The sequence below is a fragment of the Aspergillus nomiae genome (genome assembly GCF_001204775.2).
Source record: "Aspergillus nomiae NRRL 13137 chromosome Unknown contig00122, whole genome shotgun sequence".
Classification (NCBI taxonomy): Eukaryota; Fungi; Ascomycota; class Eurotiomycetes; order Eurotiales; family Aspergillaceae; genus Aspergillus; species Aspergillus nomiae.
Window position 1 is genome coordinate 23178 of NW_015378177.1, and position 25828 is coordinate 49005.

Sequence of the window (25828 nt, forward strand, 5' to 3'; positions counted from 1 at the left end):
GATTCTAAGATCCTTGCAAAAGAAACCGCCAATGATCGACTGGCCTCAGTTGAATGATTTGTCGGACTAGTCTAGACTGTATGAATGGAAGAACTAGGCAAGTAGGTGTTATTGTGCTAAGAATTGCATGGTGCGGAGACCCGTGATCAATGGAAGCTTCCTGAAGCATCACTCGTTCCCATTCTTACTGCCTTCAGCTCCAGTCCACTTCTCTACCTCTCCCCTTCCCTCTTCTTTTACTGACTCTCGACTTGAACCATCTCAATCTATTTACTGATCCACTTTCTAACCTAATTCTCTGCTCCGTCCGATCTCTATACTACTCAACCATGGCTGACTCTCAGCGTGCGTTTTTGCTCTTTTTCTCCGCTGTGGGGTTCCGCCCTCACATCGCAAACCAATACTGATCGCATTCGAGATACAGGTCGTCCCCGTGTCTTCTTTGACATCCAGATTGGTAACGAAAAGGCTGGTCGTGTTGCCCTGGAATTGGTACGTTAATTATAAATACCATCCCCGGTCGCTCATGGTTGTACAGCAGCCTTTGCTAACTACCCCGCCTTTCACAGTTCAACGATGGTCAGTCCCATTGCCAACGGAGATTTTCCTTGCTACACAAATACTGAACCTGTACAGTCGTTCCCAAGACGGCAGAGAACTTCCGTGCTCTCTGTACCGGAGAGAAGGGCATGGGGAAGCAGGGCAAGCCATTGCATTTTAAGGGTACGGCGTGTAACCCCGCTTCTGGATCCCACGGCGCATACGTCCTAACCTCCACCGCATAGGTTCGATTTTCCACCGCGTCATCAAGCAATTCATGATCCAGGGTGGTGACTTCACTGCATTCAACGGTACCGGCGGCGAATCGATCTATGGCGAGAAATTCCCCGACGAGAACTTTGAGCTCAAGCATGACAGGCCGTTCCTCCTCTCCATGGCCAACTCCGGCCCCGGCACCAACGGCAGCCAGTTCTTCATCACTACGGTCCCCACCCCTCATCTGGATGGCAAGCATGTTGTTTTCGGTGAAGTGATCAACGGAAAGAGTATCGTCCGCAAAGTCGAGAACATGAACACCCAGGCAGACAAGCCCGTCAAGGACGTCACCATTGTTGAGTGTGGTGAACTCACGGGCCAGGATTACGATAATGCTGACAAGCAAACTCCTGATGCTACCGGCGACCCCTACGAGGATTTCCCCGATGACCACCAGGGTGAGGAGCTGAGTGCCCCTGTTTGCTTCAAGATTGCGTCGGAATTGAAGAACTACGGAAATGCCGCGTTCAAGAGCGGTAACATTGCTCTTGGTCTGGAGAAGTACCAGAAAGGTCTGCGCTATCTGCAAGAGTTCTCTGAGCCTGCTGAGAACGACCCTAAGGAGCTTGATGGCCAGATCAAGACTCTCCGGTTTGCCCTGCACTCCAACTCTTCCCTTCTCGCCAACAAGCTGGCACAGTACGGAAACGCTCGGACCTGGGCTACCTACGCCTTGGAGACCGCTAATGCGGCTAATGCGAAGGATGCCGACAAGGCCAAGGCCTACTACCGCCGTGCCGTGGCCCATGGCGGCCTGAAGGAGGAGGACGAGGCCCTGAAGGACCTCCAGGAAGCCGAGAAGCTGGCTCCCGGTGACGCCGGCATCGCCAACGAACTTGCCAAGGTCAAGAAAGCCATCAAGGACCGCCAGGCGAAGGAACGCGCCACTGCGCAGAGGTTCTTCTCATAAGCGCGATAATGCCATGGATGATTCATGAATGTTTCTACTACAAACCACCCTATTTTCCTTCTGCATAAAAGCGACGTCTCAATTGCGTCTCTAGACAGCCGCACCGCTCCTGTATTCGTTTCCCCTTCTATCGTCATTTGCAAATCTTTCCGGCTTTCGTAGCCTCGTTTCTAAAGACCATGTCTTTGACATTCGGTAGCATGGTGAAATCGGCGCATTGACTGGCTATTTCCTACGTTTTGATCTGCGGATGTCGTTCACTTAGTGGGTCATATCCAAGACTTAACATAAACTAGGAAACTCTTGAAATCTAGCAACGGAGCAATAAAATAATGATCAATGGAAAGTACGATTATCTGGTATCTTCCAGGCACTGGTGGATGTGCAATAGCCTTCACATACCCTTAAAAAACTTCAATAAATCAAACCAAACGAGAAGCAGCATGATACGAAACAACTCATGTACTCTGGCACGTTAGTTATCAAGATTGACGACCCGTCTCTGCCAGAAACTTCTCATAACGCCCCTTGCCCCGTCGGCGCCAGCTTTTGCCCCAGATAAGCATCGGTACACCCATCGCCATAGAAAGGACCACACATATACCATAAAAGGTGAAAGCCCAGCCATAGTTGGTGGCGTTAATGAAATGCTGCACGGTGAACGAGATGGCGAAATTGATGACAGAAGAGCATATGGCGAGTACGATCACCAGTTCACCGGAGATCTAGGCGCATGATTAGTTGATGAAGGCCGGAAGGACTCTGCAAAGAGATTCGGTAAGCCATACCTTGTCAAAACATTCCATGGCGTAAGCTGTCGCGATACTAGTTGCCGAGACTTGTTGAGCGATCATGCAACACAAACCAACGGCGATGGTCATCCAATGCGCTCCTGCCGTGGCACCCCAGCCGTAGATGAAGTACCCAAGGGCGGCGAATACTAGCGGAAATACGTATGCCCAGAGTCGCATTTCGGGCTCTTTGTAGCCCTTGTTGCGACGGGCTAGGACGAGGACGAGCCAATCTGATAGGGATCCGACGCCCATCCTGATTCATATAAGCTTTGTCTACAACAAGACAGGCACAAAGAGAAGAAGACCAGGTGTTTATGACTCACCCGAAGAAACTGCCGATCAGAGCGGAGAGGAACAATAGGCCGGTTGAACCGTTGCTCCAGTTGTACGGAGCTTCTGTCATGATCTCTGAGATGGTGTTGAAGGAGACGATTCCCGCGGTGCATCCGAACGCGAATTGAATACCAGCTAGGACGATATTGGGAAACGCGAAGAGATAGAACGGTCGTCGGAAATACTGGAACCATGTCGTCTGGTCGTCCTTGAAGTAGTGCACCAGGGCGATTTTCTGGAAATATGTCCGTGGCGGCATGTCTACCTCGCCCGCGCCATTGCTTGGGGTCACTGACATATGGGGCTCCTCTTTCTGAGGCTTCTCAGATTGTATTTCAGGTGGAGCTTCATAGCTCTGTTCGCCTTTCAGGGTTTCCGATGGTGTTCTTTCTGAGAAGCGGTACCGCGGGAACATGGTGTCGTCGAAGGTAAATATGAACAACAAGATTAGGACTCCCTAGACACTATGAGTGATTAATCTAGTGACAAGGTGAGGTGCGTACTCACACAGGCAATTGCAACAATGGGCATACTCCATCTCCATCCGATACCATCGGATATGTATCCGCCCAAGATAAGTCCGAGGATGGACCCCAGCTGCTGGAAGAAGATGTAAATCGCGATCATTCGGCCTCGTTCGTGGGCAAAGAACGTATCGAAGATCTTCCATCACTTAGCAGCGCACCGAATATAGATCGAGTAGTGAGGCTCACCGTAAGCTGAATCAGGGCTTGGTACGCAGCAGTGCCCATTCCACTAATCGTCGTCATAACATAATATTGACCCGTCCCAACGTAAAACGCACCCCAGATACCACTCGCGCCGACAAATATCAAACTCAAGATGTAGACGATCTTTCGCCCGAATTTCATCGCCGTCGGAATCCAGATGATATTGAAGAAGCCAAGCATGAGGTAGTTGAGGGCGGAGCCGCCGTTCATGTTCTCGAGGCTGACGCCGGTCTCATCGGAGATAGTGGTCCATGATGCACCCCAGTTGTTCTCGCCAAAGGAGTTCACGCATGCATAGGCTGAGATGAGACACAGGGTCCAGTACTTTTTGTACTTCGGCCAGTTCTGTGCCATATGTTAGTGACGAGTGGACTAGATAAAGGGCACACATGCTTACTAGAGGATCAGCTGCGGAACATGTTGGCTGGGGGAGCAGGAGAATATCATTCGCGTGAGCAGCATCGGCCAGGTTCCCGGATGCTACATGAAGGGTTAATGCCAATCTATCTAGAACCATTCGAAGTAGATGTACACGTACTGTCAACCAAGTAAACGGTACCTGGGACATCAGTCAGGATGTCGTCAGTAGGGGCCATATTGAGTTTACAGTTCGTTTAATAGCTACGGACAGACGTCCATCCTGGAGACGCATGGCTTCTTAAATACAATGCCGGCGGCGAAGTCGCAGACCTCCTCTGAGGGGAAGAACAAGTATCATCCCGTTCACCGTATCCCAGAGCTCTCACCATTGGACGAGCTTGCCGAGCTATCTAATGAAGCTTTACCGGCTACTTACGATAGGCCTGGGGGATGTAACAGATTATCCGGCTCGATATACGCCATGTTCCTCTCCATGCGAGATGTTCCGAGGTCTACGATTCCACATACAGACAAATACATGGACATAATATAGAGCGATAAGCATGCGACCCACCCAACAGGAGGGGGGATCGACATGAAGGAAGCTCCAAACGACTGGCCATGATGCAACGGGAATTTGATACTGGAAGGGACCTGGTGCGGAGAGAGCCCTGCGGTCCACAATTGGATGGAATAATATCTACAGTTGCCACGAACGATAAAACGCGGGGACAGTCATGCGGGTATTGACCCGGTTGAGCAAGAGTTATCTCTGCTCCATCGTGAGGATGGATCTGGCAGATGTATAAGGTTGATAGAAAATGCGGAGAAGATACGATAGCTTAAAGGGAGGAAGGTCCAAGCGGATCCTCTCAACCTAACCCTAATCAGGTGATGGCCGGTCCAATCAGATGATGCGTTGCCATAACCACTTCACTCATCCATGCATCATGCTACTTGTTTTCAAGTCCCTTCAATATATCCCATGTCGGGGTTGATAAGGCCGCCTTTCCGGTTTTTGCTCCAGTACGTGGCCCAGGCTAGCCTGTTGCAGCTTTGGGAGAGCCAGCTGGCTTCTACTTGTTGATGGCATGACTTACCTGTATAAATTCTCGGAGGGAGTTCTACTGCGGTTCTGTATACAGCTTTCCTAGCAATTGTCCTCCTGGTCATACCCTACACTTAACGACACCAATAATACAACAATGACACCCTCTAACTTGACTCCCACATCATCTATCTTAATCGTCGGTGCAGGGACCTGGGGATGCTCTACTGCTTTACATCTTGCCCGTCGAGGCTACAAGAATGTCACGGTCCTAGATCCACACCCCGTCCCTTCCCCAATTGCAGCCGGCAATGACATTAACAAAATCATGGAGCACAGAGAGGTCAAAGGTACGTATAATTCATGACCCAGATCAAACCGACTGTTCGCTCACCCAACGAGAAACCTAATAGCATCGGAAACTGATCCCTGGGGTATCGCATTCTCAACATGCACAAGAGCTGCTCTGAAAGGCTGGAAGACCGATCCCGTGTTCCGGCCATACTTTCATGAAACGGGGGCAATTGTCTCCGGCCACACTCCAGCTCTGATTAAACATATACAAGAGCATGAGATCGACTCGTCAGACGCAGAGTTCGTCAAACTGGACACCGCAGAGGACTTCCGCAAGACCATGCCGCCGGGCATCCTCACCGGCAACTTCCCCGGCTGGAAGGGCTGGCTGAACAAGACCGGCGCCGGATGGATCCACGCCAAGAAGGCCATGTTCTCCGCATACACCGAAGCGAAGCGTCTAGGGGTCACGTTCATCACCGGTTCCCCAGAAGGAGACGTCGTGTCTCTAGTTTACGAGAACGGGGACGTGGTCGGGGCCAGAACAGCCGACGGCGCCGTCCACCGCGCAGATCACACCATCCTCTCCGCAGGGGCTGGCAGTGACCGTCTCCTGGACTTTAAGAAACAACTCCGTCCCACCGCCTGGACACTCTGCCATATCAAAATGACGCCCGAGGAGGCCAAGAAGTACCGGTACCTCCCCGTGCTGTTCAACGTCGCAAAGGGGTTCTTCATGGAACCCGATGAGGACAACCACGAACTGAAGATCTGCGACGAGCATCCTGGGTATTGCAACTTCGTCCCGGACCCGAAGCACGGCGGCGAGGTGCGCAGTATCCCGTTTGCGAAGCATCAGATCCCTCTCGAGGCTGAGGCCCGTGCAAGGGACTTCCTCCGTGACACGATGCCTCATCTTGCCGATCGCCCACTGGCCTTTGCTCGTATATGCTGGGATGCTGATACCGTGGATCGCGCCTTCTTGATTGACAGGCACCCTGAGTACCGCTCGTTGCTGCTTGCCGTCGGTGGGTCGGGCAATGGGGCCATGCAAATGCCTACCATCGGCGGGTTCATAGCGGATGCCCTGGAGGGAAACCTGCAGAAGGAACTGAAGCATGTATTGCGGTGGAGACCTGAGATTGCCGCCCAACGAGACTGGAAGGACACGCAAAATCGGTTTGGAGGTCCGAATAAAGTGATGGATTTCCAGGAAGTTGGAGAGAATGAGTGGACTAAAATTGGTGACAAGAGTCGGCTTTAAGCGCCCTCTGTACGAAGCTATTTGATAGCTTGTTCTAGCACAATGACATAATGACATTTATCTATCGCATAAAAGAAGTGTAGCACTCCTGCATCTCCTGGCGAGCCTTTTCCCTATCACTTGTTAGGTAGTGAAAACAAGACTGGATACAAATTCACCATAGGAATATGATAGGTGTCAATCACATTTCGCAAGATGAAAGAAGAAACAAGAGGAATGCAAGTTGCAGCCAACAACGATAAACTGCTGCACACCAGTCATTTCAAAACAATGTTGTCCCAGTCTTAACACTCTTCAGCAAACCCGCATCAGCCAGCTTCTCAACCATGTTAAAGAGCACAAAGTCACACCCCCGTTTGACGACCAGCATCCTCCCGGTAGGAGGGGAACCCGCCGGGCCCAATATCATAGACCAGGAGGGACTCCGAGCAGGAGTCATTCGTGGAGAAGAGAATGGATTTCTCAAACTATGCAACTGCCTTTGCTCGGGCTTCGAGAGCCCGCGGGAAGTCTTCTTAGATACGACTGGGTTAGGCAATCTTAGTAGTCTCTGGGGTTTGCCTAGCATGGTCTCTGCAGGGTATAGCCACCATGAACTCAATTCAGTCAGTAGACTCTATATCCAACATCATAGGATCCCCGTTTTCATGCAGTTGTGTATGCCAGAGGCTGTAGTATCGACCTTGGTTTTCAAGCAATTCCCGATGGGTCCCACTTTCAGCAATGCTACCGTTTTCCAGCACAAAGATGCGATCTGCCTTGACCACCGTTGAAAGCCGGTGTGCGATAACGAAAGTAGTCCGGTCCTTGATGAGATATCTGAGCGCTTCCTGTATTTTGGCCTCTGTTTCTGTATCGACAGCACTGGTGGCCTCGTCCAGTATGAGAATGGGTGGATTCTTCAGAATAGCTCGCGCAATCGCTAGGCGCTGGACCTCGCCGCCAGATAATTTGACACCCTGCTCACCGACTTTGGTCTGGTAGCCCTGTGGAAAAGTGAGAATCTTGTCATGGATGGCAGCTGCTTGACATGCTCGATATATCTCTTCGTCGGAGGCATCCACATTGGCGTACCGAAGGTTATCCTTAATCGAAGCGTTGAAAAGGATCGGGTTTTGCGGTACAATGCCCAAAGCATCCCGCAGAGAACTTTTTGTTACGTCGCGAATATCAAGGCCGTCGATCATGATACTCCCGGACGTTACATCGTAATGGCGAAGTAATAGCTTCACTAGCGAAGACTTTCCAGCTCCGGTGGCACCAACTAAGGCGATGATGGCCCCGGGCGCTGCAGAGATATTGATATCACGGATAGCTGGGTCCTTGGTGTTGTATGCAAAGCACACATTCTGAAATTCAACGTATCCCTGGACCGGACCAAGATCGAACGCGTCGCACTTGTCAGGCACCGTCGGCTTGGTGGTAAGCAGGTCCAGCAGCCGTTCAGCATCGATCAAGTCTCCGATCAGCCACCTGTAATCCTTGGTCAAATACTTGATCGGCCAAATGAGATAATCCCAGTACTGTATGAGGAAAACAAAGTCTCCTGGCGACGCCTGGCCTTGACTGATCTCATGGGCGACGACGCATGCAAGGACTACAAAAGAAGCAGGAAAGCATGCCTCCATTAAGCCAGTCGAGTACACATCTCGACAGGACCACTTTCGTTTTGCAGTGAGGTTGTTGTCGACTGCCTCTGCAAAGCGGCGTTTCTCGTACGCAAACATGTTGAATGATGAAACCGTCAGCCATCCCTGAATGGCTTAATGCATCACACGCGCCTCGCCTCGTTCAGCCTTCGTCAGCTGCCGGCGATTGTCGACATTCCAGCGGGATGCGGCGACTTCCAGTGACAGAAATGTCAGCGTTGCAATAAGCATGCACAATGCCGCGAGTGAGTTGAATTTGACGTAAAGAAGGACAAATGCAACGAACAGGTCAATCACCGCTGGAGCTATCTCTAGGAAGCCGGTTTCCAGGACATTCGTGAGCGCGGCACCTTGCTCGATAGACTTCATGACCTCGGCAGAGTCTCGCTCAGAGTGGAATTCCATCGTGAGGTCCATGACGTGGCTGAAGGCGGCGTTGGTGAGCTGTCTGTAAGAGAACTGCTGGATGGGGATCTTAGCCAGCGACATGAGCATCTCCAACCCTGACTGCCCGTGGAGGATGTTTAAAGCAAAGTATATCCCGAGATCTGAAAGAGCAAGCTCTTGTGTGAAAAGCTTGTTCGCGATGCTACCCAGCTGAGTGGGCACCACCACATTCAACACACGGTCGGTAATCAAGCATAGTACGCAGACTAGAAAGCACAACTGAACCTTGATATCCTTTCGCGGGATGAGGAACGGTAGGAAGACCTTGAAGTTCGAGAGGTAGTCTATCCAATGACCTGACTTGCGAAGCTCCCCGGTCCGAGTGTCAGCATCTTCTTCATCTCCCTCATCAGAGCTGTCTGCATCTGATTCCGAGTCTGAGTCCTGGTTGCTGCAATGGTCGTGGTATCGCCCGGACGTTATAAGACTGTCTGAGTCGCTGGGGCCGGACCTCGTTTCCTCCTCGGCTAGCCTCGCCCTCGTCATCCGCAAGCGCACATAAATGATCAAACAGTACGCTAGCAAGAAAGTCGCATGAGCTAGTGTAAAGTATTCCGCAACAAGTAGGACTTTGTATGTGGAGGAGCGGGCTCTATATATTGTATCCACGACCAAGACCGGAACCCCGGAGACGAGTGAAATAACACAGATGCCGGTTAATTCTGGTAACCAAGAGTGTCTGCGTGCGCAAAGCGAGCCCCATGCTAAGGACAGGATGATCGTAGTCATAAGGCGGTCCTGTATTTGTACAAGCTCATGGCCCCCTCGGAAAACAGTGATGACTTGAACGAGATGATATGCGAACATGCACCCGATTGAACCGACAACGACAGCAGATTTACGCGGACCGGACGTCTTTCCAGTTGTAGAGGATCCATGATTAACAAGAAAAGAGACAAAAGTGAAGAGCAGAGTGATTACAGAGGCGGCGAATTGCAGGTGCCGCAGTAGCTGCTCGGCGGTTGAGATGACCATCATGTTGATGCTTTCTTAGGGTTACTCCGGATTAGATAGGTGATATAACAATACCCTTCATAGTAGAAGAAGGTGAGTCAGTGTGAGACATTTTGATCCACTTTGCTTTAAGATCGACATTATGGCTGCCTAGAACTATGTATTTGCAAAGACACTGCGCCATTCATGTTTCTTCAAGAGTTGACCAAATGACTCATGGGATAATATAAGAAAGCTGTACACCCCTGGCTAGTTTCCGCCTGCCTGCAAGTGTGCTTTTTTGTCTAATCCCATCCCCTGAAATGGTGACCATCATTCGCCCGGAGGACGATTATATAAAGGAGCACTAAAGATGGAACATTCGAGCCGTGTCTTTCCCCCTGATACTTTCTACGCAAAGCAACTTAATACAAGATCTTCTGTGTTGCGGTGGCGGCATATATAGATGATGATCCGCATGACGCATATCAATGCCCGAAACGCTCCTCCTTCCCTGCGTTGTATGTAGCTGAAAGCCAAGTCCAGCATCATAAAAGGCAGCTTTGAAGACACAACTGCAATTCCAGTGGTTGCAGTTCTTGAGCCAGCGGATAAAGGATGGAGCAGTGACTCTACAATTGTTGGCTACTATATCAAACATGAAGACGGAGACGAAGAATCGCAAGCATTGGACAACGAGCCATTAGTAGACAGTCAGTATTTTAATCTTTATACCGGAGTTATCAACTGGAAACAATATTCCTTTTCTGATGTAGAAAATATGGAGTGAAAAAAGTAATATATTTCAACACCATGGGGCCGCAAGGCATCTAATGCAATAGGGCATGGAAAGAATATAGAAAGAGAACCTTCATGTTTATTTATCCGCAACACCTGCAGGTCTGCCTCTCTGCAAGACCTAGGGTTCCGAATGGTCGGCAAATGAGTATGGCGTGCCAGGTAAGATTCTGAATGGGATATTATGCAATGGAACCCTCTTCTAGGCACGGATGCCGTTGAGAATGAATGTCAGAAGGAGCCCTCCCAATGAACCGGTACTAGCGCACAATATAGATAGGGATAGTGTTTAATGTTGAGATATCAAAGAGGGCTCTTCACACTCATAGAGAGCTCATCGATTGTTCGGCATGGATGTTTTTTCTGTTGGTTTGCTGGCACACTTATAATCAAGGTTCTCTTGGTGAATGTTTCTCATACTACTAGTGGGAGAGAACTTGAAGTGCTCCTAGATTTGCTATCCCTAACTTACTAACGTTTATTAAGGACTTAACAGAAGAATAACGAATAGTACCAGTGGATAGCTGTTACTACTCAATGATTATTATGTATAGAGTGTGTTAAAATTGAAATCTGGTATGTTCATAAGGGTATATTGTGACAGGATAAATCGAGCCTACTCCTAGAGATAAGTTTTCAACCTGACTTGAGCTGCATCCAATGTGGCTGCCAGGCTTCTACCTCCGTGGTTTCACAAGAATCCCTCTGGGAATGATCCTATTGCTAATCACTCAAGAAATATAAGGGAAGGGGAAATTCAATCTGAATCGTTCATTGATCTTTCGTACTTGCCACAACACATGCAATCCATAACTGGATTAGTTGCTAGCAAATGCGCAGCTACCCATATCCAGTTTAACAACTTCCGCCTCAGGTCTGATATCAAAATCAAAGATATCCATCGGCACCCCCATGGTGGTGCAGGCGTTTGGAATATCCACTATGCCGGCAATATGGCCTTGAACCGGGGCACAGCTGAGTAGTAAATAAACCTGGTAGTCACTGTAGCCATACCGACGAAGGTACTCGATCACGCGGAGACATGTCTGTCGATAAGCAACAGTAGCATCGAGGCAGTGTTGTTTCCCGTGCTCATCGACTGAGAATCCCTCGAAGGTGAGATATCGACCAGGACCAAACTGTGGCTCAACCGGGCCGGGATGGAAAATCGGCGACTTCATGCCTAACTTGGCCATGCCGCCCTTCATCACGGTGAACTTCAGAGTAATTACACCTGCCATTTCAATGGCACCGCAGAAGGAGACTTCCCCATCACCTTGTGAGAAGTGCAGGTCTCCTACGGAGAATTTAGCTCCTGGGACGTGGACTGGAAGGTACACTTTGGAGCCTCGGGAGAGGTTCTTGATGTCACAGTTTCCTCCATTTTCGGGGCGACCCTGCGTTTGTTAGCTCAGATGATGGCTCTGCTGGACTGGGACATACAGGAATAGTCCGAGCTCCTTCTTTTGCAATTCTTTCCTTGAGGCTCCCTTCCGCGCTACCAGCATGTGCACACTTGGGCTCAGGTGGCTTCGCAACATCGCGACTAGTTGTATTGGCTGCGATCAACTCGCCTTCACGGCGATTCCACTCTGCGAGAACCTCTGCAGAGGGTGCACATCCCAGCATACCGGGATGAATGAGGCCTGCGAAGCGTACATGAGGGATATGGCGAGAGGAACAAAAGATGCCTTCGAAATCCCAGATCGCCTTTGCTCTATACAAATCCAGGTTAGTTTTTCTAGGCGTCTGCGCAAGAAGGGTGGTATCTCTCGTAAGGGGTTCTTTCATACGATTCAGGATAAATCTCGTCCAAAAAGCCTCCCCCATTTTGCTTGTGAAACACCCCAGAGAACCCCCAGGGCTGGTCTTGGAAAGGCTGAACATCTTGGATTTCTACCACAAGGACATCCCCGGGCTCGGCAGTCTCAATGTCGAATGGGCCCGACAGGTAGTGAATCTGCGTCAGGTCGACATTCTTGATGTCGTCAGCCGAGTCGTTGTTCTTGATCTGTCCTCCGGTCCAGTCCAGACATTCAATCTTGACGACTTCATTGTTGGCGATTTTACCGCAGAATGGAACTGATAATAAGATATATGGTTAGTAAAGATGCTACAGGTGTTGATCGGAAGGTATAGAAAGAGTCTATATACCATCCGGGTGCCAGCGGTTCTAGAGCATTGGTTAGTACTGACAGGGGATACATAGGCGAGGTATAAGGACATACATGTAACCCAGGTTGTTCCCAAGCTGGCTTGTCCAGATCGACCTTGAGAGCTGTGCGAATGCCCTTGTGTCCCATATTGATACTGATATCTGCTTGCGATTGATATTTGCTTATGGATGTATCCACGATGAGAAACTGTGACGGGGAGCACAGCGCCTTTAAGAGGGCTCAGACTGCAACTCCGCATGAGGAGGCGAATGTAACTCTTTCCCCTCAAGCGCCAAACAACTGATTGATTATCTTTCGACTTATTCATTGTTTGACCAACCCCGCAGCTGGAGATTACGAAAACGATCGACTTATCGCGCTTATCAGCGGGCCTGGCCGGCAGGAATCAATACAAGGCGTTCTATATTTCTATCTCATTGGAGAGGCCGGAATCGGTTCCGCGCCGTCTCCAAGTTAAGCATCAGTGGTGACGTGGAGAACACCAGCCAACCAGATCTTCGGCTTCTCTTATCTCCTCGGCATCGGCTCTCCTATATCGAGGACCACATGCAATTAACAACACATCTATGGATCCTGTATGAACACCCTAGTCTAGGCGAACTTCCGCCGAAGCGCATCCGGTTCATCAGCCCTGCCACCGTCCTTCTTACTCTGCGCAGCAAGGTTGATCTTGTCAATGTTCTCCAGAGACAGCTGCAGGAAATCATGCTTATTCTTCCAGGTCACCTGGCTTTCAGCAAAGCCTTCACTCTCCGCGGGCACCGGTGGAGGATCAGTGATCTTGGTAACCAGGTAGGCCGTGGATGCTTGCGCAATACCGTACATGAGAACTCCGATAAACGGTGTCTTCAGCACAACAGTGAAGGCAAAGGCAAAACCAAATAGAACACCTTCCCGATCCGCAAACCAGCGGCGCTTCTGTTCGTGAGTATATCGGATGCGGCAGAAGTATGGCTCCAGCTATTTGAATGGTTAGATGTCATACATGGCCTTGCAGGGTTGGCAGCATTCATGAGTACTCACGAGTTCACGCATCAAACTGCGGGAAGCGTAGTAGCTGTGGAGGAAGGTAACCAGGTAACGCTTGGGGAGCACGAGGCCGGTCCCGAAGATAGCAGCGGCAGGGGCTGGGCCCACCATCTTTTGGAAAGAAAAGAACGAAGCCACAGGCATCACAAATCGCCCAACGATTGGAAGAAGCGACAGCAAAAAGATACCAAGCATCATCCCGACCTTGCGCCCATAGCGACGGACGAATACGAGAGCCGATTCACCTTTTGGCTTGGACACCCCAACACTCCCCTTGGTAGAGTACATCGCCAGGCTTGGGTAGTACATGGCCCGTAAAGTCTTGGGATCATCCGCCTTATGTTTGTCAACATAAGTTGAGTCGACCCATTTTATCGATTCCATAAAGCTATCTAATCAGTACATGAACTCCATGGTACGAAACAACGAGAGACTTACATTTCATCGAGAGTTGGGGTGATGTATCGCATGAGTGTCATCACCAGGAAGGGAACTTGAAGGACTGATTTGCTCAGGAAATTAAGACTTTCAAGAAGAGCATCGTCCCAAGTCGCGCTCTCTAAGTCGGCCATCCAAGATAGGATCCATAGTAGAAACTTGACCCCGATGATCTAAAGGGGACCGTCAGTGCTGTAGATCATTTCCCGTTGCGGGTCTAGGGACATACGGGGATCTGAATAATTAATTCAATGGCGACTCCTACAGCTACCGCAAAAGCCGCCTGTCGGAAGTGCTCATGCTTGAAAAGTTCTGGGTTCCGCAGTGCTCGCACAGCTGTTGCCCATTTGGTCAGCCACACATCCACTAGTTAAGATGCCAAGAGGATCTCCATCCATGGCCTTATTGATTGTTGAGGGCCATGGAATCATCGTTTGATAACCATGGTCGATTGGCGTTTGTGGCCCGATGATCTGGAGATCGGAATCCAGACCGAGAATCAAAGATATCCTCTTCAAGATACAAAGGGCTATCCGGAAGTACCGGACTCAATGGTGGTATAGGGGAGACTCACTTCCAACAATCGTGAGCTGAGCACCGCGAATAACGGCATTGGGCTCAAAATTGGGCATTTTGAGCGTTCCTCGTAGTTCGAAATCCTTTCAGTGAAGGAGAGAAATCCGATCGTCAACGTGTATTCTTCGTTTTGTGGATCTGCTGGACCTGCAGAAAGAGCGCAGGCAACCGCATAAGAGCTGTATGGCAGCGCAAGGGGATTGGCCAAGCAGCCGCCAACTAGCCGCAGGCGCTTGCAGGACCCACCGGGGCATGTGAGCTTATGCCTGAGGCTACGACCCGGTTCCTGATTCCCCCGCGGTTTTTGTTGCGAGGCAAATCATATGAACTTTATCCCCCGTATCACGTTGGACCAGAAATGGTCGTTCATTCTCTACATTCTCTCCCTCTTATCGACACTCATTCTCAACTAACTGCGGTCTTTCTTTCTCGCTTTTCATATCACACCTGTATTATCTTACAATCGGGTTAGTCTATTCAATGTAACCTGTATTGTTATCCGCCCTTCCTTTTCACTTGTCCTCATGAAATATGACCGATACCTCGGATGCGCCGCTTCCTCAGATCCGTCGGTCTGCTACTCTCCCTTCAAAATTAAATCCACGTTCCAAACGCAGTGTGGAATCGCTGCGGCCTTCGGAGAATGATCTTTTCTACCATCCCGCAGCCAAAGTAGTCCATTTCGCCCCAAGAGCACTTGCCCCCATCCCGTCGAGCACCGCGCCAGCGGATTTCGATTACCCAGTGGATACTGTCGAAACACTTCCGTGGAGATCCCCTACAGAACGGACTGTGGCATTTGCGCCCCTTCGGCTTGAGAAGGTTCACGGCTTGACCGTGTTTCTCAAGTGCGGCAGTGTCGTTCATGCAATCCTCAAGAATTCCCAGTGTTGGTGTGTGGACGGAGAATCAACATTTGTTCTGCGCATTCGCCCTCTCACCTATTATCGTATCGAACTTCCTAATGAAACGGAAGAGGATAGGAAGTCTGTGGCGGCAATGAAAGAGGCCTTGCCGCAGGTCCTCCGCTATGAAGTCACTCCCTGTCCGTTCAAAAGGGGGTTTACAGTCGAGATACCGGAGGAGGCCAGGGTTCGGCGGCGCAAAAGAGCATGGCGTCCGAAAGGACGAAGGGACAGCGCTCCTATCCTGCCAGCCTGCATACTTGATAAGAGTCCGGCCCGCGAAGAAGCTTTGACTGATTTTCTGAGCGCTGGCGAAGATACCGATGGCAATCTGACGGACGATAGCTGCTTCACAACGAAAGGTAGCACTGTCCTCGAAACTATTCCTGACGATAATGAACCTTCACTGCCGAACAATACTCCCGAAATCACAGATTTACCACGACGCTCCGTGTCCGAAACTCAACGGAGCTTCCAGACCTTGCTGGCAAGGTTTGAAGACACGCCTGAACTACCCGTGGAACCTGAAATGTCATTATCTTCTAGTATTGACTCATTCCACTCCGTCGCTCCCTTATCGTCGTCGCCAACTGAATCAAATTCGGGCTCCATTTTCCCATCGACCACGTCAACTGAAGGCTCCGATCTCAGTCTGCGTGAAGGCAGTAACAACCAGAGTGACTTGGAGAATCCAAAATTCGAGAAGGTTGATTTCTCTGCAGGGCGCACTATACCAGAAGTGAAGTGCGAAGATTGCTGTTCACCTAGGCCCCCGGCTTCCCCCAGGGCTTCCTTCTCAGAGGAAGAATTTCGACGAGTGCCTGGTGCACTGCCGGATGACCAGATGTCCATTGCAAGCTATGCTGGTACATCGAAGACCACGGACTCCAACCCCAACCTCAGCAGCATGAGCATAGAATTCCGTCGTCGATCCAAGGCGTCTCGGGAGCGAGAACTTTCCCCTATGCCACCTCAGTCCTCTTTAGCCCTTACCGGCCCCTCGGACAAGGAAAACGCGGCCTCCCTGATTCAGAAGACATGCACGGTGGTCCTTATCCCTCCGATCCAATTGTTTATTGTCCTCATCCACATAGCGGCTCGAATTGTACTAGGCCCAGCTTTGACATCGGCTGTGGGGGAGTTGAAACCCAAGTATGAGTATCAAATGACGGACCCTCAGGAGGCTGTGGACGACTTTGATCTTCCACTTGCACCTGACTGTGCCAGGAAACAGTCGGTATCCGAAGCCAACTCTTGGGAGTTGGATTAAATCCTCTGCCAAGGCAAGTTGTGTAACTTAGCTGCCGGCGTCTCGGGCGTGTATCTCTTTTGCCTTGCGATTTTTTTTATTCTATTGGCTTCAATCTCTCGCCTCACACTATTCTTTCCACGCACTCTCTGTACTCGCTATGACGTCCCTGTTTCTATGATGACGATTTCTGCATTTTTCTACTATATGTGTCGGTTTTGGGTTACTGTACGGTTTGTTGGCGGACGGGTTTTTGCTTTGACTATTTATTGTTTAATGTCCCCTTTGTAATTTAGCATAGCTCAGTTATAGTCATAGCTAATATACCCTGCTATTATTCATTCCATGAAGGAAATAAGATTGAATTGTTCATTCGGAATCATTCCATTCGGTCCAGGTCCACGGCTCACCAACCGGTCTAGGTATATGTATATCTAACATATCAACATGAAACGAACAAGCAAAAGAAAATAGAAACGTAAAGTAAAATGACCAGACAACGCCATCAATGCAAAGAACAAACAGGACCGATCTCAGAAACTTCGCCCGTCACAGTCCGTACTTCCAGGGCCCATTGCGTACAGAGCAAGTCTCTTGCCTCCACAGGTCATCAAATCATACCCCCATCAAAGTGTCGACCCGTATGTCTAAGCCTTAGCAGCCTTCGCGCTGCCCTTCGCCTTAGCCTTGCCCTTCTTACGATCTCTCTTCTTCAATCCCGTCATCCCCGCCTTGCAGACCTCTGCATAGCGGGTATAGAAGGCCTCGAGGTCCTCCGGCGCCACTATCGTCGACAGCTTCACTTTCGAGACGGTCTTCTTCTTCTCGACCTTGTTGTTCTTCGGGTTGGGAGCGTTGGTGTTGCCGTCTGTTGCTCGGATGAGGATAGATGGCCGCGATGAGGAGGCGTTCTCTGACGATGCGGTAGTGTCAATAAGAGGCTTCTGGGTGAGGAAGACGGAGCCTCGGGCTTTCTGGGAGGTCTTGGACAGGAGGTCGGCGAGGGAGGAGAAGAACTGGTGGTCGTTAGTACAAATCCAAATTCTTATCAATTCTTATCGAAAGCTCTTAAGTCACTGGGATAGTTCACAAAGATGTACATACCTCCTCGTGGCCGAGATGTGGTGCCATTGTAGATTTGCGACGAACGGTATGAAATTCGCTTGTGTGCGATGTCTCCGGGACAGGATGTCCTATTCCGTGGCGTAGATACCTTCAACAACTAACAAGACACTGAGCCGGGTTTATTCCAAGCTAATTGAAAGATCAACGATTCTCAAAGACCCCTCTGTTCTGCAGTTTCGAACTGGACACTAAACACCATCTTGACATCGGGCGGTCGAGACAAGCCCTCCGCAGTTGAGGGCGACTCACCGCCTTGGCTTTCATCGCTCTCCGCCTCCACTCCGCCCGCTTTTCTTCCCGGCATAAAAAAAGTTTCGTTGCGCAAGAGCTTCAAGCAAACATAACTCTGCGGAGGGAGGATAATTGGCCCACAATGCCGCGTCCGATGCATAATACGACCTCGCTGCCTCGGAACCTGCGCGACGAGTTGGGGATCAAGGATTCCTACGGCGATAAGAAGAGAAGGCGGAACGGACCTGCGACTCGGAAAGATCGTCGGCGGGAAGAACGAGACCAGAAGAAGACGAAACGAGCGCCGGTTTCCAGACACGGCGGGAGACAACAGTCGAGCCGTCGGGTCGATGATGATGACGATGACAATGACTTTGAAGGGTTCGATGATGGCTCTGGAGCTGAGTCGGACGCAGCTGGCGAGGAGGATGTGTTTGCTAAGCTAAAGGCTGCAAAGCAGGCGAAACAACAACCAAAACCGATCCTCAAGAAGAAGGCCGGAAAGCCCGAGCCCGAAAGTGGTAGCGAGGAGGACGAGACAATACGTCCGCGCCAAATATCCAAAGCGGTTCAAGAAAAGCTCGACCAAGACGAAGCCGAGATTGCTGCGCTAGAGAAAAAGCTTGGGCTTAAGAAAGGGAAAAAACTTCCGAAGTCCTTTGATGAGGATGGTCTAGGCGATTTACTAGGCGACTTGGATGAGGGGTCGGCAGATGAGGGCCGTAAGCGTAAAAGGGAAGCTGACGAATGGCTAAGGAATAAGAGGAGGAAAGCGCAAGGCTTAGAGCCTGAGAGTGACTCTGAAGAAGATGGGAGTGACTTGGGGAGCGAGGAAGACATGGATGATATGGATGACCTTGACGAAGATGAAGACATGTTCGACGATCTGGATGAAGACGATGACGAGGAAGCCGAAGAAGGCGAAGATGAGAAGCCCGTCCCGAAGAAACGAGAAAACCCATATGTGGCTCCTGTCGCAGAAACAAACGAGAATCGCCCACAAAAATATATTCCTCCATCGTTGCGGGCTGCATCCGGGTCCGAGTCGGAATCTCTTGTTCGACTAAGGAGGCAGGCTCAAGGGCACCTGAATAAATTGTCCGAGGCCAACCTGGTCTCCATTCTAGCCGAATATGAAAAGCTGTACCGGGAGTACCCACGAAAAGAAGTAACGACGACACTGATAAATCTACTTTTCGGCCTCATTTGCGAACGGTCCGCCCTTCAAGATACGTTCCTGATTCTCCATGCAGGGTTCATCGCAGCTGTATACAGAGTTATTGGAACAGACTTTGGCGCCGAGCTCGTGCAAAAGATAGTTGAAACTTTCGACGCCCGTGGCGATGAGCGTGGCAGCTTCGGAGGGAAGGAGTCCATCAACCTTATGTCTCTTCTCGCGCAACTTTACAACTTTCATGTCATCTCCAGTACCTTGATCTTCGATTACATTCGGCTCTTTCTGCAAGACATCACTGAGGAGAATACCGAATTGCTCCTCAAGATCATCAGGAGTAAGAATCATCTCGTACCTGCTTGGATGCAACAAACTAACAGCGATAGATTCCGGACCACAACTCAGACAAGACGACCCATCGTCCCTGAAAGACATCGTTCTTCTTATCCAGCCGGCAGTAGCCAAGGCTGGCGAAGCATCTCTCTCTGTCCGCACGAAGTTCATGATCGACACAATCACCGACCTTAAAAACAACAAGCTAAAGGCTGGAGTCGGCTCCAGCGTAACCACCGAGCACATCACGAAAATGCGCAAGATCCTAGGATCTCTGAACAACTCCCGGGTCATCCGTGCCACCGAGCCCATCAGCATCTCGCGAGATGACATTCATAACTCCTCAAAGAAAGGAAAATGGTGGCTTGTTGGCGCAAGCTGGAGAGAAGCCCCGCTAGTGTCCGCTCGCCAGGAACTCTCCAACCTCCCAGCGGACCAGCAGAACCCTGCCGCCGCAGAAGAAGAAGATAGCGACGGAGAACCAGACTTCGTCAACCTCGCCAAAGCCCACCGAATGAACACCGACGTCCGCCGCTCCATTTTTGTCGCCATCATGTCCGCAACAGACTACCAAGACGCGCACGTCCGGCTTCTCAAACTCCGCCTGAAGAAAGCACAAGAGTACGAAGTCCCGCGCGTGCTAACCCACTGCTCCATGGAAGAAGAGGCCTACAACCCATACTACACCTTAATCGCGCGTCGCCTCTGCGGCGAGTCAGGCCGCCGCCTGAAAGTCTCCTTCATGTTCACTCTCTGGAACATCTTCAAGCGCATGGGCGAAACAGGCGACATGGACGAAGAAGACGACGCCGACTTCGACGAGGACGAGCAGAACCAACTGCCCATGAAAGCCATCGTCAACCTCGCAAAGATGTACGGCAGCCTCATCGCCGACAACACCCTCACCCTGGGCATCCTGAAGACCCTCAATTTCGCATACCTGCAGCCCAAATCCAAGACCTTCGTCGAGCTCCTCCTCATCAGCGTCATCCAGCAATCCCAGAAGCAGAAACGCGGCAAGAAGCACGCCAAGAAATCCGACGACGAGAAGGACGAGAAGGCCCTGATGGAAATCTTCATCCGCACTCGTGAAACGCCCCAGATTGTCAAGGGCCTGATCTTCTTCCTGCGCAAGGTCGTGTCTAAGTCGGACGTTGTTTCCGGGAAGGAACAGAAGCTGGTTAAGTGGGGTTGTAACGTTGCGGTCGATGCTTTGAAGGTTGTTTCGAAGGAGACGGCTGGGTTTGATTGATTTGATCCATGCCTGTTGTGGTTGTTCTTGGCGTCCGGTTCTCTTTAATATGGGGTTGGATAAAAGCATTGCGTTAGACTTTGTGCTCTGATTCTTTGTATATATGTCATCTAACGAAATGTATGGACCTCTCCCACGGTGGAGGAAATCATTCACATATAATTATGTCAAGCCCGGGGTATCATGCATAGTATATACAGTCGTAAAAAATATCAGGACATAGCCACGGCAACCATCTATCAATCTACTGATATCAAATCCCACTCCATACACACCAGCCACTTGGTCGTGGTCCTAGATTGCCCGTGTCCATCGCTATCGGGCTCACTTGGTATATCATATCCAGACAGCCTATCCTCCAAATCTAAATCCCAGACCAATCCCCGATGAACACCCACCAGGTTCCCCCTAACCAGTCCAGGAACACGACTAGCATCTGGATACTGAGACGACAACCCAGCTGGCTGGGAGCGCGGGGCCCCTAAAAGAAGAATGGTCCTCATCTCACTGCCCTCATGATTACCAGAAGCGTCTTCATCATCATCCAGTGACGTCACAGGTTTGCCTCGCACGAAAGCAAGCGGCCCAGAACTAGCGAGGGCGGACTGGCGGACATCCGCGATACGAACGGCGAGGAAATACTTTTGCAGATCAGGTCCGGCGCCGGTGTTATTTCGATGGTTCATGTGCATCTGTTCTCGCTTGGTGCTCATTTCTAATATCCAGCTGCGCACTTCAGCCGCCATGCCGCCGGGTAGATAACTGGGAGCTGCGGAGCGGTGACGGCCACGGCCACGGAGCGTGTGAGATGAAGGTGAAAATGGGGTAGGGATAGCAGAGGGGTCTTCAGCGGCCTGAGACGGGGATGGCGAGCGCGGCAGAACGAAACGCCGGTTTCCGTTTCGGGGAGGTCGGTCCCGGTGTAGCAAAGGGGAGTGGTCGAGAGCTTGGCTGGGGCTGGGTACTTGAGAATGCCTGGGAGGCTGATGGCATGAAGCGAGGGTTGTTGCGTTGAGAGGGTTTGATGGTTGCTGGTGTTGAATGCTGGGGAGTAGTGGTAGTTCGCTGAGGGATTATGTCGGGATATATCTGGTTCGGAGTTTGGTTTTGTTTTTGAGTGCGACCCTTCGTGGGCGATGGTCCCTCTGGGGAAGACGTCTGAATTATATCATCATTGTGTTTCCTCCGCTGGGTGAAGGGTATCTCCGGGTCAAGCGATGCGCGCCTTCGCTTTGTTCGTGTCGTCGTCGGTCCGAAGAGAGCTTCGAATTCCGCCTCCAGCTCGCCTGCGTCGCCTGGTGGACTACTATCCAGGTCTGGGCCCCCGGTAATGTCGTCTGGCAAGGTCCGGTGTATTCCTCCGTTGTAACCCAGTTCGTCATCGGAGTCTTCAATTGTCTCTTTCTGGCGCTGGGTTGGCCTTATATCTTGGTCTCTTTTGGCGGCCCGTATATTCGCGACAGGGGTGGATTGAGGAGATTCATCGCCATCAGTGAGGTCATCTTTGCCATGTACCTGTGCGGCTGAGCGAGGGGTCTGCTGGGAGAGGACGAAACGGGGTGTTGACGCGAACTGGGGACCAGTGTTGGGCCGAGCGGAGGAATTGGGACGACGAGAAGAGGGAACGCGAAAGGGTGTCTGTGATGAGATAGTGAGATGGATGTTGTTGTTGGGGGAGGCATTCTGTTGACTACTTACGCTAGAAGGGGGCATTGAGGCAAGTCGAGGGCGGGGCAGGGTTCAGTTGCGACATTTCTCAAGTGAACCCGCGGGGTTGAGATGGGAAATTGATGATGGAATGGATGAATGACGACGATGATGATCGATGGGATCTTATCTTCAGGTGACTTATCTCTTATCTCCTTAATCCCCGTCAGGCAGTAATTGACACCTAAGGCAAGAGGGACTTTATTGAGCATTTACTATATGACAAGTCACTCACACTTAGCACAACAGACTCAAACGAGTCCGGTGATCTTGGCAACATCGCTGAGCACTATATAATGACATGACAGATGCAATTGCTTCTGCATATTTGATGTATATGCATGCAGCATATGTTGTACAAGGTGCCTGCTACCGGATTCCTATTCCTGAACGATGTAGAGCTAAGCTCTCGGCCAAAGAATTCTACAAGGAACAGCACCTGCACGGTCTACAAGGCATACGCAGCCAAGATATCCGAGGACTTTGACAAGCTGACGTGTATGGCCACCAACGGACAGCTGGCTGATCTTGATCGCTCGCCACCAGCGTCTCGTCACGAGTATCAGTAAACAGCCAAGAATCATTCGATTTGCACGGACATGGAAAGGAGCGTAAAGCCACCAACCAATTATTCTCGGTCCAAATTCCGCTGTAGGGCCTGACACCAACAGTGCATTGCATCATGCACTCTCCGCAGGAGGATCCTCTGCTGTGCGGCCCAAGGACCCCAGGATTATGAACAATAAGCAGAGGTCGATTTCTTCAAAGGAGAAGGCAAACAACAGGCAGCGAAAGTATTTGTCAACAGGCTTACCGATGCATTGGAACCATTTGCCAGACCAGTAATCGTCCAGCGAAGCCTTGGAGGGGTATCCAACTCTAAAGACTCTCGGCGTTTGCCCGTTCCCTAGCCCTGCGTATAACGACCGTTAATATAATGGTTTTGCGGGGAGTACTTGCAGTTCTAAGGACATGGATTATCATTAACTATGAGGGATTAGTTATTACATCATACGACAAGTGAAAGGACTGGTGCGATGCATCCATGGAAGAAATCAGGGATTGACCTTATATCCATGGTATGAACACTTGGGGGTATGCAATTGCTGATCCCTTCCCATTTTCCACAGTGTGAATACCCGACAGAATGTCTGATCCTCATGATCAGCGTTATCTTTGGCCCGAAAGATTGGCTGACAACACATGAGATACTCAAATCACTCGTGCTCTGGACAGACCGATTGGCTGGTTGAATCCTTCAGCCGAGACTCGAGTGGACCGTGCTCAGCCTGGAAACTGTGTGAAGCAGAAGGAATCATGCCATATCAATTTCATACTATTCGGTGATAAGGAATGGCTAACAATCGATAATATATGCGCGGGGATTTGAATATGGATAAAGCACAATGCATCTCAACCCATGCATTATAATACCGCACCATCCAGGATAGAGACAAAGAAAGACATGCAGCAAATAACAAACCGTCAGCCCTGGGCTAACCCCATTTCCACGCCATTTTAGTCAGAATGCAGCGGAGATCCACTTCGAATCCCAGAGGACGGGTTAACACCTCGAACTAGCAAACGGACCGTTGCTGTAGCCAGCCCAGAACCGAGGACCGCCTTTACCAGGTCTGAGCGCTAGCCTAGTAGCGAAGGCACAATGGAGCCACTGAATGTACCTGAATGGACGACTTGCAGACGCTAGGAAGCACCGCTGGGACGCCAACGATGCAAATCCCGGTACCGGTTGATCCACCCCAGGCCCCCAGCGACCTCCATTATGATAGTCGAGTGGGCGAGTTTCTCGTCAAGCGGCCCCGAAATGGGTCTGTCACTTAGGCATTTGACAGGTGGGGCTCGTTGAAGAAGCAGGTTTAACTGTTTGACGTGGTCAGTTGTCGACCAGTCCTGGAAACGCTACTGATGTACTCTAAGGTTTGCAGCGGGAGTTCTCCGGATTGCCGGGTCGTGGTTTATATCTGGTGTGGTGCGGTATGCCCAGGGGGCATTAGGAGATTGTGGACGAGGAATATCTAATTGATCAATACTTGATTGATTGATTGTTTGTATCCTACCAAATGTTCTGAATATCACGATGACCACCACTTCCACCCAGTGCCTAACCCTCTCCAGGTCGACCATCCAGCCTCTCAAAAGTGACCATGTAAACCCAAGAAGCGTCCATGAGTCCATTCGCCAAGTTCTGCATCATGAGTTTCTCATCACGGAGCGATTACTCCGTGCCAACATCCGTGAAGGCCTAGTCCTGCCCATCATCGGCCTCATCGCTCGCTTCCTGCCTGCGCCGGACCTCCTCCTGACGACCCCCTGGACCCAGCTGGCCCTGGTGCTCCTCAAGACCTTCATTTGCTTCCTCTGCCACCTGTACGTGTTCGAGATCGTGAACCAAGTCCTCTCCGTCGACGAAGACATCGCCAACAAGCCGCACCGCCCGATCCCGGCAGGCTTGCTCTGCATCCCCGGGGCCTATCGACGCTGGCTCCTGAGTTGGGCCATCTGTCCCGTCATTGCCAGCCACCTTGCGGGTCCGGAAGCCGCCGGCCTATTCGGAATATACCAAGCCTGGGTATACTTTTGCTACGTGTGGCCGAAGATCAACCACTGGGTCTTCCGGAATGCGTTTGCGTCGATAGGCGCGTACAACATGTTCCGACTCGTGGACACTATCGTTCACAGCGAGATCCCATCCTTCCCGGTCATGCCGAAGAAGGTCCTCCTACTCTTCTCGGCATGGGTGGTTGCCACAGTACACGTGCAGGAGTTTCACGATGCCGAGGGTGACCGACGCATGAAGAGACGGACGCTTCCGGTCGTTGTTGGACCCAAGGGAGAAGGACTCCTCCGAGCAGCCACCGCAATGCTCGTCATCGGGTCAGGCACTGTGCTCCTCGTTGCCACCTCTTCTTACACCCAGGCTCTGCCCTCCCTCATCAACATTGGACGGTAGCGGGACTCGCCATAACAGGCATCCTGCACAATATCTTCGCATGCATAGTTGGATTCCGGTGCGTCTGGCACGGCGGCGTTGCCTTCGATCGCAAAACGTATAAACGATTTTACATGTTGGCGGCGTATACCATGATCTGCTATTTGTCTTTCTGGCAGATGACGATGCAGGAGATTTAGGTAAGGGGGTTTGGCTGGGTATGTCGATGGCGGCAGTTTCACGAGCTCCTTTGGAAAACCTCACTCTCGATCAGTTCCGGCAGCATGAGCCGAAACAAAGATCGG

At 50.8% G+C, this 25828-nt stretch overlaps 12 protein-coding genes across 12 annotated transcripts; 5 read left to right on the plus strand and 7 right to left on the minus strand.

Annotated features, from left to right (window-relative positions):
* Positions 1-329: 329 nt before the first annotated feature.
* ANOM_004511 (peptidyl-prolyl cis-trans isomerase D) lies at positions 330-1726 on the plus strand (the record flags this gene model as incomplete). Its single annotated transcript, XM_015549768.1, has 5 exons — positions 330-345; positions 425-492; positions 570-579; positions 637-723; positions 786-1726. 5 exons carry the CDS (start codon positions 330-332, stop codon positions 1724-1726), a joined length of 1122 nt encoding a protein of 373 aa, XP_015407185.1.
* Positions 1727-2208: 482 nt separating this feature from the next.
* Positions 2209-4180, minus strand: ANOM_004512 (putative MFS transporter; the record flags this gene model as incomplete). The annotated part of the gene is made up of 7 exons (XM_015549769.1): positions 2209-2451; positions 2515-2773; positions 2844-3310; positions 3361-3516; positions 3567-3929; positions 3982-4064; positions 4123-4180. The coding sequence occupies 7 exons, from the start codon at positions 4178-4180 to the stop codon at positions 2209-2211; spliced, it is 1629 nt and encodes a 542-aa protein (XP_015407188.1).
* Positions 4181-5149: 969 nt separating this feature from the next.
* Positions 5150-6550, plus strand: ANOM_004513 (NAD(P)/FAD-dependent oxidoreductase; the record flags this gene model as incomplete). Its single annotated transcript, XM_015549770.1, has 2 exons — positions 5150-5342; positions 5406-6550. The coding sequence occupies 2 exons, from the start codon at positions 5150-5152 to the stop codon at positions 6548-6550; spliced, it is 1338 nt and encodes a 445-aa protein (XP_015407187.1).
* Positions 6551-7152: 602 nt separating this feature from the next.
* On the minus strand, positions 7153-8277 carry ANOM_004514 (ABC transporter ATP-binding protein; the record flags this gene model as incomplete). The annotated part of the gene is made up of 1 exon (XM_015549771.1): positions 7153-8277. One exon carries the CDS (start codon positions 8275-8277, stop codon positions 7153-7155), a length of 1125 nt encoding a protein of 374 aa, XP_015407182.1.
* A 36-nt stretch (positions 8278-8313) lies between these two features.
* Positions 8314-9624, minus strand: ANOM_004515 (uncharacterized protein; the record flags this gene model as incomplete). The annotated part of the gene is made up of 1 exon (XM_015549772.1): positions 8314-9624. The coding sequence occupies one exon, from the start codon at positions 9622-9624 to the stop codon at positions 8314-8316; it is 1311 nt and encodes a 436-aa protein (XP_015407181.1).
* Positions 9625-11195: 1571 nt separating this feature from the next.
* Positions 11196-12680, minus strand: ANOM_004516 (acetamidase/formamidase family protein; the record flags this gene model as incomplete). Its single annotated transcript, XM_015549773.1, has 5 exons — positions 11196-11774; positions 11821-12094; positions 12171-12459; positions 12532-12550; positions 12606-12680. 5 exons carry the CDS (start codon positions 12678-12680, stop codon positions 11196-11198), a joined length of 1236 nt encoding a protein of 411 aa, XP_015407184.1.
* Positions 12681-13145: 465 nt separating this feature from the next.
* On the minus strand, positions 13146-14665 carry usgS (transmembrane protein UsgS; the record flags this gene model as incomplete). The annotated part of the gene is made up of 5 exons (XM_015549774.1): positions 14596-14665; positions 14251-14357; positions 14022-14194; positions 13578-13971; positions 13146-13514 (listed from the first exon to the last, which is right to left on the minus strand). The coding sequence occupies exons 1-5, from the start codon at positions 14651-14653 to the stop codon at positions 13146-13148; spliced, it is 1101 nt and encodes a 366-aa protein (XP_015407183.1). The 5' UTR covers positions 14654-14665.
* A 463-nt stretch (positions 14666-15128) lies between these two features.
* ANOM_004518 (uncharacterized protein) lies at positions 15129-16772 on the plus strand (the record flags this gene model as incomplete). The annotated part of the gene is made up of 1 exon (XM_015549775.1): positions 15129-16772. One exon carries the CDS (start codon positions 15129-15131, stop codon positions 16770-16772), a length of 1644 nt encoding a protein of 547 aa, XP_015407190.1.
* A 626-nt stretch (positions 16773-17398) lies between these two features.
* On the minus strand, positions 17399-18027 carry ANOM_004519 (signal recognition particle 14 kDa protein; the record flags this gene model as incomplete). Its single annotated transcript, XM_015549776.1, has 2 exons — positions 17856-18027; positions 17399-17767 (listed from the first exon to the last, which is right to left on the minus strand). The coding sequence occupies exons 1-2, from the start codon at positions 17880-17882 to the stop codon at positions 17399-17401; spliced, it is 396 nt and encodes a 131-aa protein (XP_015407189.1). The 5' UTR covers positions 17883-18027.
* Positions 18028-18249: 222 nt separating this feature from the next.
* ANOM_004520 (MIF4G domain-containing protein) lies at positions 18250-20866 on the plus strand (the record flags this gene model as incomplete). The annotated part of the gene is made up of 2 exons (XM_015549777.1): positions 18250-19618; positions 19668-20866. 2 exons carry the CDS (start codon positions 18250-18252, stop codon positions 20864-20866), a joined length of 2568 nt encoding a protein of 855 aa, XP_015407195.1.
* A 239-nt stretch (positions 20867-21105) lies between these two features.
* On the minus strand, positions 21106-22579 carry ANOM_004521 (uncharacterized protein; the record flags this gene model as incomplete). Its single annotated transcript, XM_015549778.1, has 2 exons — positions 21106-21931; positions 22023-22579. 2 exons carry the CDS (start codon positions 22577-22579, stop codon positions 21106-21108), a joined length of 1383 nt encoding a protein of 460 aa, XP_015407196.1.
* A 1725-nt stretch (positions 22580-24304) lies between these two features.
* On the plus strand, positions 24305-25544 carry ANOM_004522 (UbiA family prenyltransferase; the record flags this gene model as incomplete). Its single annotated transcript, XM_015549779.1, has 3 exons — positions 24305-24402; positions 24512-24568; positions 24710-25544. The coding sequence occupies 3 exons, from the start codon at positions 24305-24307 to the stop codon at positions 25542-25544; spliced, it is 990 nt and encodes a 329-aa protein (XP_015407197.1).
* Positions 25545-25828: the final 284 nt, after the last annotated feature.